The sequence below is a fragment of the Telopea speciosissima genome, chromosome 7 (assembly GCF_018873765.1).
Source record: "Telopea speciosissima isolate NSW1024214 ecotype Mountain lineage chromosome 7, Tspe_v1, whole genome shotgun sequence".
NCBI lineage: Eukaryota > Viridiplantae > Streptophyta > Magnoliopsida > Proteales > Proteaceae > Telopea > Telopea speciosissima.
This window is the reverse complement of record NC_057922.1, coordinates 21,414,730-21,427,772: the sequence shown is the minus strand read 5'-3', so window position 1 is coordinate 21,427,772 and position 13,043 is coordinate 21,414,730. Positions and strand designations below refer to the sequence as shown.

Sequence of the window (13,043 nt, the reverse complement as noted above, 5' to 3'; positions counted from 1 at the left end):
AAATTGAGTATAAGTGCTGATGTGTGCTATGTGAGCGTGTGACTGGGGTTCAGACTGGCCGATTGCCTACTCTTCTTCCTCTCAGTTCTGGTTATCCTCTGCAACCAGGTGATATTTCTCCTTGACCTCTTCATCTTTTTTATCTTACTCATCTTCTTTGTCTATAGATTCTAGGCTATCCTTTCTCTCTCCTTTCAGACCTTATATCCATTTGTTACTTCTGATTATTCCCTTCTGGACTTGAGTTTTATTCTTCAAATCCCAATTATTCAAAATGTGTTTACAACATATATCATCAGTTCTTAGATCTGATCATCAATGCCAACTATATAATTCGATTTTGAGCTTCGATTGAAAATTAAGCAACTAGAATTTTATTTGCTTTCTGTTATATGATCTGCAAGGGGTCAAGGTAGTGAATTCCCAATTGTAGTTGGGTTACATCAAGGATCAGCCTTGAGCCCTTATCTGTTTGCGTTTATCATGGATGAGTTAACCAGAGACATCCAAGGCGAGGTTCCTTGGTACATGCTTTTTGCTGATGACATTGTTTTGGTGGATGAGACAAGAGCTGGAATTAATACCAAACTAGAGCTATGGAGATCAACCTTGGAATCAAAAGGTTTTAAGATAAGTAGAACGAAGACGGAGTACATGGTTTGTAACTTTAGTAACTCCAGGACGGATAATGAGGGAGTAAAAGTTGATGAGATGGAGATTCCGCAAAATGACCATTTCAGGTATCTAGGATCAATCATCAGTAAGGAAGGTGATATAGAAGATAATGTCTGACAGAGGATTAGAGTAGGTTGGATGAAGTGTAGATGTGCATCCGGAGTGTGAAATTGCAAAATTTTACAGGTAATAAGAGTCATACAGAGAAACTCCAAGTTTAGCTGGTTCATGTCAGTATCTTCCCCGATGCCACCCTCCTTGTAAATACTTCCACTCTTGGGTAGGGGTGTCAAACGGTCGGTTCGGCTCGGTTTCGGTCCGGGCTGAATCGGTTTTGGTCTCGGAATGGTGAGACCAAAACCAAACCGTAAAGAAACTTCGGTTTTCGGTTGGTTTCGGTTTCGGTGCGGTGCGGCTTCAGTTTATTTCGGTTTTTCAATATCGGGTTAATACCGGTTTTGATCGGTTTGTTTTCAGGTTTGAGCCACAATGAAATCTCAAATTCATAATTTGTAATGAGGAAAGATTCGATAAAAACACTTCAATTCACCTTCTCAAGTCAAAACAAGTATACAACTAAAAATAAGAAAATTGATTTGACATGTTTATGTTGTAATCCGAACAAAGACGAATAAATTATATGGGGAAGAATGGAAGATAATTAATATTCAAATCAATGGATAAATAGAGTTTGTAGAGAAATCATTGTTACAAATCATATAATTATTTATTATTAACTGTAAGGGGAAGATAACTAAAATTGAAATCAATGAATAGTCACTGAGAATATAATTAATATTGAAATCACAAAATGAACCCTACTATCAAATCATTTATTTGATAACCAACTAATTTTGTATAGTAAACAAGGAGATCAATGGAAGAAGCAAGGTTACAAATCAATTTCCTTTCTTTGACAACCTCATACTCATTGGTTTGTAACAATTCCCCTTACAACTAGAAATTTGCTCACTAATATTGAAATCAATGGATAATCAATTCACCTATTCATAACCTTATACTCAATATTATTTTTTTATCGGTTTCATTCTGTTCGGTTTTTTTGGTTTGTCATCGGTCGGTCCAATGCGGCCCGGTTTTCAGCCGGTCCCGTCATACCCCAGCCCAAAACCAATCCAATAAGGATCGGATCAGTCCGTGTTTTTCGGTCGGTTTCGATCAGTCTTAACGGTTCGGGCTAGGTTTTGAAACCCTTACTCTTGGGTAAAGAGGCTCTGCCACGTCTACGTACCAGGCAACCCAAAAAATTAATGACAGATCCTCAATCTGGTCCCATCATGACTATTTGCATAGATTAGCAATGCAAAAAATTAAGTGAGTTCAAACGGATGATCACCACACCGACCTAAGAGATGAAATAGGGAGTTGATCATCAAACAAGCGATCCTCATCTCCCAATTTTTCTTTTTGTTTTCCAAATTTTGTTCTCGATTATAACGTTATTAGGTTTGTTCAAGTAAAGCATCATAGTAATAATAGCGATGACGAAACGAAACCTCAATTACAAAACAAAATACAAGAAATTAAAAGCATTACTAGATGTCATCAAACCCCAATAACAGATGAAATCGAATATTCATTAAAGGAGGGTGGGAAAACAATACACGAACCCTTTTGATTCAAAAGCAAAAATCTGGTCAATGATAACAATACCAACAAATTCATAATTCTTACAAGTTCGAAGCGGGTAAGAGATAAATGAAGAACAAAGAAGTAGTGCTCAAAGTCGATTAAAATGAAAAAATAATTGATGCAATACCTGAGAAACTAGCGAAGATGTATAGATTCCTGAATAGCAGATTTTAAACGCCGATCGTTGCCGTCTCGATCGCGAGCCCCTTCCTTGTTTGGGTAGAGCTGACCAATGGAGAATAAGAGGGATAATACCCACATACAGGAAAAATGAGAAAGTCGGTACCGTAGACCAGTAACGTGGATAGAAAATTAAGGAAAATGAACGCGGGTGACTTCCCCAACCAGTGCCATGGTTAGAAAAAGAATCTAAGGGGCATATATTAGTGGGGCGGGGTTGAGCACGCCACTAGCTTTCCAGAACTAGTGGCTCAACCAATGGGGGGATGGGGGACTTTTCCATGGGGTGGGCGGCGAGGAGAGAGGCAAACATAGCGTGCCCAGCCTTTACTTGTATTAATGATTAAAAATTGGCAGAGGATTCTTGAACAATTGGCATAGGGAACGCACCAATCATGCGCAAGGAAAAAAGAACAGCGGAGTTATTTCATGTGAGAGAGAGATATAGTGACAAAGGGTACTAGTATGCCCTGCCCCGGCAGCGCAGAGAACCTTCTTCCTTAAAAATGGGAGATCGTGACCAATGAGAGGGGACACAGAGGTATTTTGGGGGGTGGGATTTCTGCCTTTCACAAGGGGCGGTCGCTGGTCATTTCACCCTCCATTGTGTCTGGGCATGGACAGTAGCCAAAACTTTTCTCCCTTAAAAATTTTTTAGCAGAGTCTAGACAACTACTTGTATCATGTGGAAAGGTTATGTGGCACATTTGACCATTGGATAATAGGAAATGGTTTTGATTAGTCATTTTTCTAATTTCATAGTCAAATTCAATCTTCTACCATCCATGAAGAGTTCAGATCAGGTATGCGTATGAGGATTGACCTTGGGACCTGATCCGTGTCCATATGGAATCCATTGCCACCTCCATGAGCCCCCTGGATTCCATATGTGCACAGATCAAGTCCCAAGGTCGGTCCTTGTACGAAGACCTAATCTGTGCTCCTCCATGAATGTCCATGAACCCTCTTGGTAGTCTATGCACAACTTTGTGTAGTCTTGAATTGTTAATACTTATTCTACCACTTGACAAGCTCTGTTTCAAGGACAATTTTAAGATTTAGTCAGTGACAGTGGGTCTACTTGTCCACGTAATTTCAGTCTCATCTAACCAACCATATGGCAATAAATACATGTAGACCAACTAAGTTTGTGAATGGTCTAGGAAACCCAAATTTTTATCCTATCCGGCTCCCTGGCCCGATACAGTTGTCCAATTCCTCTCATAGGGAGGTGAAAATGATGACTTAACCTTACTCAGTCAGTGTGTTCGGGCAAAGGGTTAGGTCGTGATTTCTTGCCCCCTATGAGAGGAAACAAACAACTGTACCGGGCAGGCAACTGAAGAGGATAATGATCCAAGACACCCTACTTGAAAAATGTCAATCTCTTTAAGTAATTGTATGTAACTTATTAACATATAACATGAGGCATAATTGCATGTTGAATTACTTTTTTTGCCCCATTTAGTATACCACATTTTTTTTTTCAAGTCGATCCTAGCATTTCACATGCCTATTCGAAAAAAAAGACAATTTTTAATAATGACATAATGTCAAGTCAGTTACAAATTATTTTGAAAACCTTTTTTTATTCCTACATTAAATAACTTAGGAAATACACAATCAAGAGAATATTACAATTTCTAATTTCACTATTTTATGCTTTTATGTTAAACAGTATCAAACACTAAGGACCAGTCCAGCCAGCCCCGCCCAAACTCGGGATTTCGAGGAGAGGCTGGGCCTGGGCTTAGCTATGGGGAACCAGGTTTGGGCAGGAATTTTAAAAAACGTGGCCCGGTAGCACCCTAGTTCACACTGAATTTGATAAAGCAACTAAGACAATAGATAACCAGCAGACTAGTAGATCAGAAATCAAGTGGAAATGAGAATCATCACAACGTGCATATGGTAGGCCACACAAATAAACGAATATTAAACACAAATAATAATAATGTCTAAAATTTGGAAGGATTTCTGTTATAAGAGATCTGGAACTTTCTATAACAGGTAGTTCAGTTAATTCTACAAGTCAATCTTTAACTAAAACTTTTATCATCTCCCTTCGCTCAACACATAACAACCTCAAATATGGTAGATTCAAATAGAATGATCTCACAAGAAAGAATGGAATGATTTTTCATAAAAGATTAGACCTTTAGATTGAGTGATGAATCTCTACTAGGCTATTCCATATGAAGAACTCCATCTTTCAATAATCTGAGTTCGATATAACTTGTATGGTGTAACTTATAAAATCCGATGCTGAGAAAAATACTCTGTGGACACCATGTAGCTTAAGCTAATTTCATCTTCAAAATGAAAGAAACTCTTCCTCCAGATACCAAACAATAAACTTCTTTTCAACTGCGATGCAACTTCACTGTGTTTTAAGAACAAATCCAATTATTCTGCATTTTTCTTGCTTCTAAAGCTCTCCCTCAACATAGCAAACTTCTTCTTGCACTGAATCACTGTCTTCCCCGGAACTGCAGTTGCAACTCGTTCCCAACGCTGGTTGGCTTCCTTTGGGAAGGTTTTTAAAGCCTGAATTAGTGCCCTTTCTTGAACAGCAGACCACTCATCTTGTTGTTCGGTACTTGAAGAAGTGCCGTTCACCATGACCCCAACATCACTACTCAAAGGCTTCTTAGGATTAACTATCTCAGGAACATTTTTCTCGGGAAGATCTGCTGGGGTAATTGTCTCTGCTGATTCCTGTCTCGTGGTAAGTGGGGATGCAATGGTTGGTGCCGGTTTTCTCTTCTCAAGGAATGAATCAAAAGCTTTGGAAGAGTCGGGCTTCTGAAGAAGAACAGTTTTTGTTGCCTTAAGAATCTCTTCTACTGATCTTCCAGTACCAAGGTATTCTGAAATGACCTCCCACCTACGAGAAGTTCCTTTGGCGTATTTCTGCATTCCTTTCCTCAATAGCTCAATCTCCTCTCTGCCCCAAGGTTTTTCCTTTTTTTCGTAGCCGCTTAAAGGATTCGCATCCTTTACCTGGACACCAGCCACATTTTTATTAACTTCTACTGAACCATTCTGTTGAGCATTCTTTTCAGCTTGTTTTGGCCCCTCAGAATTTCTATTCCCTCCCAATGCATCTTTTATAAGTTGTGCACGCTCAATCCCCTCTTTGTGTTCAATATTATCACATAGACTCCTTAACTGCTCGGTCTCAAATGACATACAAATACTCTCCACATCATCCTCCGTAAGATCAAGCAAACGTTGAGATGAAACAGATCCGGAGAGTGTCCGTAAACGAGTTCGCTCTTTGCGTAAGAGCTTCTTTTCTTTTTCCTTGACTTTCTTTTGATTCAAAGCAGCTTCAGCAGCCATTCTGTCTTCCTCCTCTTTCTTGCGTTTCTCCTCTTCAGCAACCCTAGCAGCTTCTTCCTCTTGCATCTTCCTAGCAAGGAACCTGGCCTCCTTCTTCCTTTGCTTCTCTGCCTTCTCTTCTTCCTTTCTCTTCAGAATTCGAGGGTCCCTTTTATAAGCATTGTCAACAAGCGCACGTATTCGTACATATTCTTCTTTCCTTGCTTTCTCTCTAAGTTTTGAATTCTGCCTCTCCATCCACCTCTTATGGTCACGAGACTCAGCTTGCTCAAGATCAAAATCATCTGATTGTGGGAACTCTCTCCAACTCCTAAAGTTGTACCAAAAATTGTAGAAACGATCAACTTCTTCCACTGGATTATTCTCTTCACCCAACGATGGTACTGGTTGGTTAACGGACCACCGCCCATTTCTCATGAAAGCTGGACCGAACACTTTAAAGAAGTCCCATGGTGCACAGTCTGTGGGAATTTCATCATCACACTCATCAGTGGAGTCATATATCCTTCTCTTCACAGGATCGATGAGGATCTCATAAGCTTCCTGGATGGCTTTGAAATGATTCTCTATCTCTTCTTTCTTTGCTTGCTTTGCAGCTTCAGTTTCCTCCGCAAGAAGAAGAGAAGCTAGCTTGTCAGGATGATGCTTTAAGGCAGCCTCCCTGTAACTTCTTTTAATCTGTTCCTCAGTGGCCAGGAAACGTAGATGCCCCAAACCCAAGAAGGCATAATGGTCTTGTTGCTTGCCTTCGCCAGATTTCTTTTTACCTTTGCTGCTATACGAATCAGGTGATGGAATATAATCTCGTCTCTTGTCAGTCGAATCATTCTGATCAACAGCATCTGTATCTCCTTCTTCGCCAAAACCAAGAAGGTTGAGTACAGCAGAATGGAATGCATGTCCCGCAGGTTCAAAGTTAGCAGCCTTGATAGGAAGGCAATTCGAAGAAACATAGATTGGCTCTCCATCTATAATATCTGATGAGTATGTTATCAGACGACAATTCAGCGTCATAATAAATTTAGAAGGATCCACTAACTCAGTGACTCGGAAACTATGAACTCCTCAGTCTCTTCAAAATTTCAACACCAGACAGAACAACTTTGACACAGTTTCAGATAAGATGACAGTTTTGATACACGGACCTGCATTTTGTCAGAATTGGAATCAGCAAAATTTAATCTTAACCAACAAACCAAAAAGGAAAAGGAGCAATTGTGAACATGGCTAAGCCTTGCCTCACTGTACTACATTACTGTAACTGCTCATCCATCCAAGTGTCCAATTGCTGAAGCACTTGGGTTTGGAATACATATACACTATCCAAACTATCATAACATTGTATTTCCAGATATACTCAAGATGTCAGATCTATCAAATTGACATATTCACAACTACAATGCATTTTATTTTTGATTGATTTAAGGAGCAAATTCTTTTCATCTTAATGACTGCCTAGAATTATAAAGTTATAGCCTCTGGCCGTTTATTGGAAACCACCATATATAACAATGAAAGGCGTAAAGGTCAAGACAAAGCAGAATAACACCCTAGTGACAAATAAATTTCAAGAGCTCAGATGTTTGTTCATTTTATTCGTTGTTACCCAACCAAATCTGCAGGCATTGACTCCAGCTGAGAGATCATGCAAAATGCAAGTGGAGGCTTGCTATTCTTCGTTCCCTCGAGGATTATTTCTGTCAAAAATAAAACTGGGTGGATCTCATGTAAAACTTACTGAAGAAAATGTTTTTAAGAGACTGGGAAAAAAATTAATAGGATTACTAACTCAAAGTACACACCCAGATTCAAAGTCAGAGTTAGAAAGACAAAACTTGTGAATTGACCTAAAAAAGCATCTGAAAAGAAATACTTTTAAGGGCAAATAATATGTAGTCCAATTAGAGAGTGAGAGAGAATTGCTCCGTGAAAATCCAGGACAGGGGGAAGGGAGAACAAAACTTTGAGGAGCGGAAAAAGGACATATTCAAAAGAAATATATACATAAAAAATGCCATAAATAAAGAGGAACTGACACGCTAATTGTAAGTGTGCACATTCATGCTAACAAAAAATGAAAACCTTATTTTTGCTTTCAAAATGAAATCAGAGTAGACAATGGACATGTAGAGAAAGCTAATTGTCTAACAGCAGGGATCGATAGAGACACTCTTCTATTGAGGTGCCATGGTGTTGTCGATAAAATCTAACCCAGGGGCGACTAAGATACTCCCACATCGGTGAGTGAAGGGAAGACCGTGGTCCATATAAGGATTGGAGTCCTCACTCCTTCATGAGGCCTTTTAAAACCATGAGGGTGTCATTAAGCTAGCTTTGACAGGCAGCCCACAGCGGACAATATCATGAGACGTATTCTACCTCATCACATGGTATGCTGTACTAGACAGAAGAGGGTAAAGGAGTCCTAAATTACTAAGCCACGACAAGAAAGCAACAGACCAGCTCCCAAAAAACCAGCTAGAATCAGAAAAATTAGAAGTAGAATTAATATTAGGCATCAGAATCAATAACCAAATAAATCCCACATTAGGGAGTTCCAAGTTTAATATAAAAATACAACTCAAAACAGAAAATATTCAAAGCAATACGGGCGCCAAGGGGGGGAAGGGATAAACTATCCCAATAAGGAAAACGAACCTAAAACACAGAAACCAATCATGATACACAACACAACTAAATTCAAAAGAAAACCTTTCAATTGATTAGGTTCGACCACCGGAACCATGTATTTTCTCAGTACACAGAGAATTGCACTTGCACTAATCAGAGAAGACGAGCAACAAATTCAGTTTTCAGCAAAGCAGGAAAGTAAACGAAACAATCAAAGGGTAAATAGGTGTAATCCCAGAGCATCTAAGAATATCAATCAGGAAAAATTTTAAAAGAAAAAAATAAATAATTTCCCATTCTCCTTCAAATCGTCAACAGATTCACTTAAATAAAACCAAAAACATGCAAAAAATTGGCCATAGAACTCTAAAAAACCAAAAGAGCACCACTTGATCGAGCTCCATTTTAGCAAGAAACAAAAGATGAATAGAAGAAAAATAGATTAACAGAAGGACTTACCTCGTGATCGTAGAAAATCAACACCTGAAGGCGAATCAGGTTAGAAGTGGGGAAGAGAGAACCGAAACTGCGAATCGGGTCGTGCTCTCCTCTTATGCTTCGTTTCCTAGGGTTTTGAAGCAGAGCGGGCAGGGAGAGAGAGAGAGAGAGAAAAAAATGAGGGCGACGGAGGGTTTTAATTGGCTGCTTTCTCCTTTGCGTGGAATAGATATTCGGAATTTGGCATGTGAGGATTTCAAAGCGACGAACCGAAATAAACGGGTGAAGGGCATATCCGTCGTCTCAAACTTTGCCAAATTTTGTAATTTTCCTTTCCTGAGGTTGGCGGTTCACCCAACCCGATAAACCAAGGCCAAATCCGGGTCCATTCTTAACACATGATTATTAATTGGGAAACTTTCTCAACCCCAGAAACATGGCCGGTAAGGATATCTGTTTGGCAACTTTCCTAGTATTTATGCTGTTCTTCTATTCTTTTGGAACCCAAAAAAAGTTGTACTTAACAACATCAATTTGTTTTTTCTGTTTTTTATTAGTAAACCGGATAAAAAATAACACAATTTTTTATTTTAATCAAAAAAAATGGAAAAAGTTCTCTATGGGGGAGTGTACCACCCATGCTAAGGCTGTACCTGGGTCGTTGGGCCAGGCCTTTTAAAACCCCAGTCCAACCCTGAGTCCCCTTAGCTGGGCCCAGGCTCAGTCTAGCTCTTACTCAAGGTCAAAAAAGACCCAACACCGATCCATGGGGGGAAGGGAGATGCATGGGCTGGCCAAACTGAGAAGAAAGAAAGAAATAAGATGAAGAAGGGGGAAAAATAAAGAAAGAAGAAGAATAAGAACAAATAACATGAAGAAGATGATAGGGTCGGGTTGGATTGGGCCTGACTCAGACGTTCAATCCAAGGCCTCAACTCTAACCCGGTCCGGCCTTAACTCAAGACCAAAAATTCTCAATCCTGACCCGCCCTTAGGGTCAAGGTATCTCAACCCAGACCCTGTTCGAACTCAGGTCGTCAGAGCTAAACTTGCACCCCTAGCCCATGCCCAAACACAAAGGGGGGCCTAATGACCACCCCACCCCCATGAAAGGTGGAAATATCGCCCCTCCACGTACTGCCAACACTCGTGCTCTCGTTAGACCCACGCATAAAGTCCACGTTCTCCATAGAGAATGCTAATCCTAAAAAAAAATTAAAAAAAAATTACCCTACATGTCCAACAATTGAAATTGCCACATAACTTGATAGGTGATAAGGGCCTTTATAGGTATGTTGTTGTGGGTACCGCAACCTCTCGGAGTGGGGTTGGTTTTTCCGTCTTGCAAGTGAGTCCGAGAGCTTTTCAGGGTTCCTTGGCGATAGGGGATTGGGGATCATACCATACATATATCAAAATGAGGGTTTTGGAATCATGCCACATATTCATTACAATAAAAGGAGCCGCCATCTAGGATCCGGGCCTAAGAATCAATGGGGATAGCCTCATCCAGGGTGAGTGGAAAGAGATACATGATTCTATATGGTCTGGTTAAAGAGTCTAGGTAAGTGGCCAGGTTACGAATGTGGGAAGGTGTTAGCACCTAATCTTGCCGGTTAAATCAATATTTTCTACTAGATGCTTGATTTCAAACGTTCTCCCATAATGATATGTCATATATCAATATGCAAGGCTAACTTGAAATGCATTGAATATAAGAAAAGAAAAATTAATATGCAATTTTTGTGAGTTAAAAACTATTATCTACAATAAAACGAATTACTTTAATAATTTATATTGTGTCAAAAGTAAAGAAAAATGTAGAGATGCATACATGCCAACATTATCAACAATGTAAAGATAAATGCGATGAATGCGAAATGTGGAATATCTCATGACTCAGGTGGAGATGGACGTCCTACTTTCCTTATTCTTATTGAACAAAGTAACAATTGTAATGAGGACTTTTGTTCCTTGGGTCTCAAACAGAGTAACTGCTGTAATGATGACTTTTACTACTCGGATCTCGGGCAAAATGACAGCGTCTCCGAGGATATCACGAGTCTATTGTTCATTTTTTGGATAGAGTAACGACACTACAGGGACCTAACGAAGAGCATCGAAAAGGGTTTGATGGAACAAAAATGTAGAACGGTGTATAAAATGGATTCAGGCTACTCAGGTTACGGACTGGGTACTAGGGGCTCAAATTTTGAAGCAAAGGAGTGAAAAAATAGTAAGGGCAGGTCACTAATTGACACATATACACTTTAAAGGGTGAAAAAGGGGGCTAATTGGATGCGATTCCCGAGGCATTGGAGTCTACTCGTGACACCGTGTGTACGGAGCTGCATAAACCCCTGCGCGCTAGATCTCTTAAAACAACCATTTTTTGGGTTTTCTGGCTTTTTTTTTTGTTTTTTTATTTTTTTTATGTCAAACTACAAGTGAAGCACCAATGTTTATCCATATCTAATTATCATCATCGCCAAGGGAGGGTGGCAATATTCAGTGTCCATAGCTGTGTGAATGACTTTTATGTAAATTTAATAATTCACATGTAGAAGGTGAATAATTTGTCATGAGAGTATCACGAGCAATAAAATGTTGAGCATCAGGGGAGCCCAAATACCTCATTGGAATTCAGGAGCGCAACATAGGATGGTAATGAAGCTAAGGGACGAGTAAGGAGAGGAAGCATAATGGAGAGAGAAACTAGACCGGGATATGTGAATGCAAAGCTCCAAACCCCAAAAAAGATATCTCAACCATTGCCAAACTTTGAAACCCTAAATGAGGTTCATAAATCAATGTTACTCCCAAAACATGGAATCTTGTTAACAATGAGAGACTGCACACAATATACTTTACATGGCCTATTTTGATGCATTCATTTTCTCTAATGTTCCATTATTGGTGAAGTTGTTTGATCCTTTAAGACGTTGAGCCTACTTTGAACACCTTTTCACCCAATCACAATTCTATAGGCCTAATCCACCACAGTGTCTTGTAAATCATCAACAATTTAGGAATTTTTTTTTTTGGGGTGTAGAAAATCAACAGTTTAGATTCAATCATGATTGATGAAAATTTTCATTTTTCTTGTTATTTTGTTCCTTTTAATGATTTTGAGCATTATTAGTGCCATGGTTAATGATCATGGTTTTTGGTATTTATTTGCAATCATAAGATTAGTACGTAGCAGGTTCAACCCTCCTACCTCCACCCTTTCTTGAAATAGTAGCAGTAGCATAGTAGTCTTAGCAGTAAGGGTGGCCCAATAGGCCCCTTTGCTGGCCCCTTGTGGGTCCTTGACTGGTCTCCAATGTGGGGCTTATAACCAAAAAAAAAAAAAAGAGAGTTGTAAAACACATGTCGTAGAGTCTTTCTCAAATGAAACAAGATTCTAACAGCACTAGTTTTAACATAACATATATGAGCTTGATGGTGGACCATGTGTCTAACCTATTACAACCCAAAAAACTTTTCTTTAGGAGTTAAACCTTCGTTCTTTCACATTTCTGGACAAAGGATCTCATGGCATGTAGGCTACTAATACTTTTCTTCTTGAAGTGAGTTTGCCATCAATTGTAATGGCGTGTCTATTAAAATTTACACATTTTTAATGCATTTACCCGTTTGATGCAAATGGCAAAAATATATTATGATTTTTATAATTATCAATCAAATAGAAAGTTATTCTATATATCAATCATTGTAACTTCCACAATTAAAACAAAAGCAAGCTATGTTTGAATTAAGTTTAGACCATGTGTCTAACTTATAACAATCCAAAAAGTGTTTCTTTAAGTGTTAAACCTCCATTCATCTACATTCGTTAAAAGTTTCCCCTTTTTAATGCATTTGCACGCTTAACGCAAATGACAAAAATATATTGTGTTTTATATAATTATCAATCAAATAAATAGTTATTATATATATCACTCCTTATATCTTCCACAATCCCACAAGAAACGAGCTAAGTTTGACTTAAGTTTGGAGATAGCGGTCTTTTTTTCATTTCTAGCTCGACGATGAAATAAGACCATGGGTCTACCTTATTGATATGTTTCAGAAAAAATCCAATTGAATCCATTTGATTTATTTTCACTGACAAAAAA

At 38.9% G+C, this 13,043-nt stretch overlaps 1 protein-coding gene across 1 annotated transcript; it reads right to left on the bottom strand.

Annotated features, from left to right (window-relative positions):
• Positions 1–4,422: 4,422 nt before the first annotated feature.
• Positions 4,423–6,995, bottom strand: LOC122668037 (dnaJ homolog subfamily C member 2-like). The gene has a single exon (XM_043864570.1). It carries the CDS (start codon positions 6,865–6,867, stop codon positions 4,915–4,917), a length of 1,953 nt encoding a protein of 650 aa, XP_043720505.1. The 5' UTR covers positions 6,868–6,995; the 3' UTR covers positions 4,423–4,914.
• Between the last annotated feature and the right edge of the window lie 6,048 nt (positions 6,996–13,043).

Coding starts and splice junctions, on each gene's coding strand:
- LOC122668037 (XM_043864570.1), bottom strand. CDS start 6,867: ATGACGCTGAATTGTCGTCTGATAACATACTCATCAGATATTATAGAT.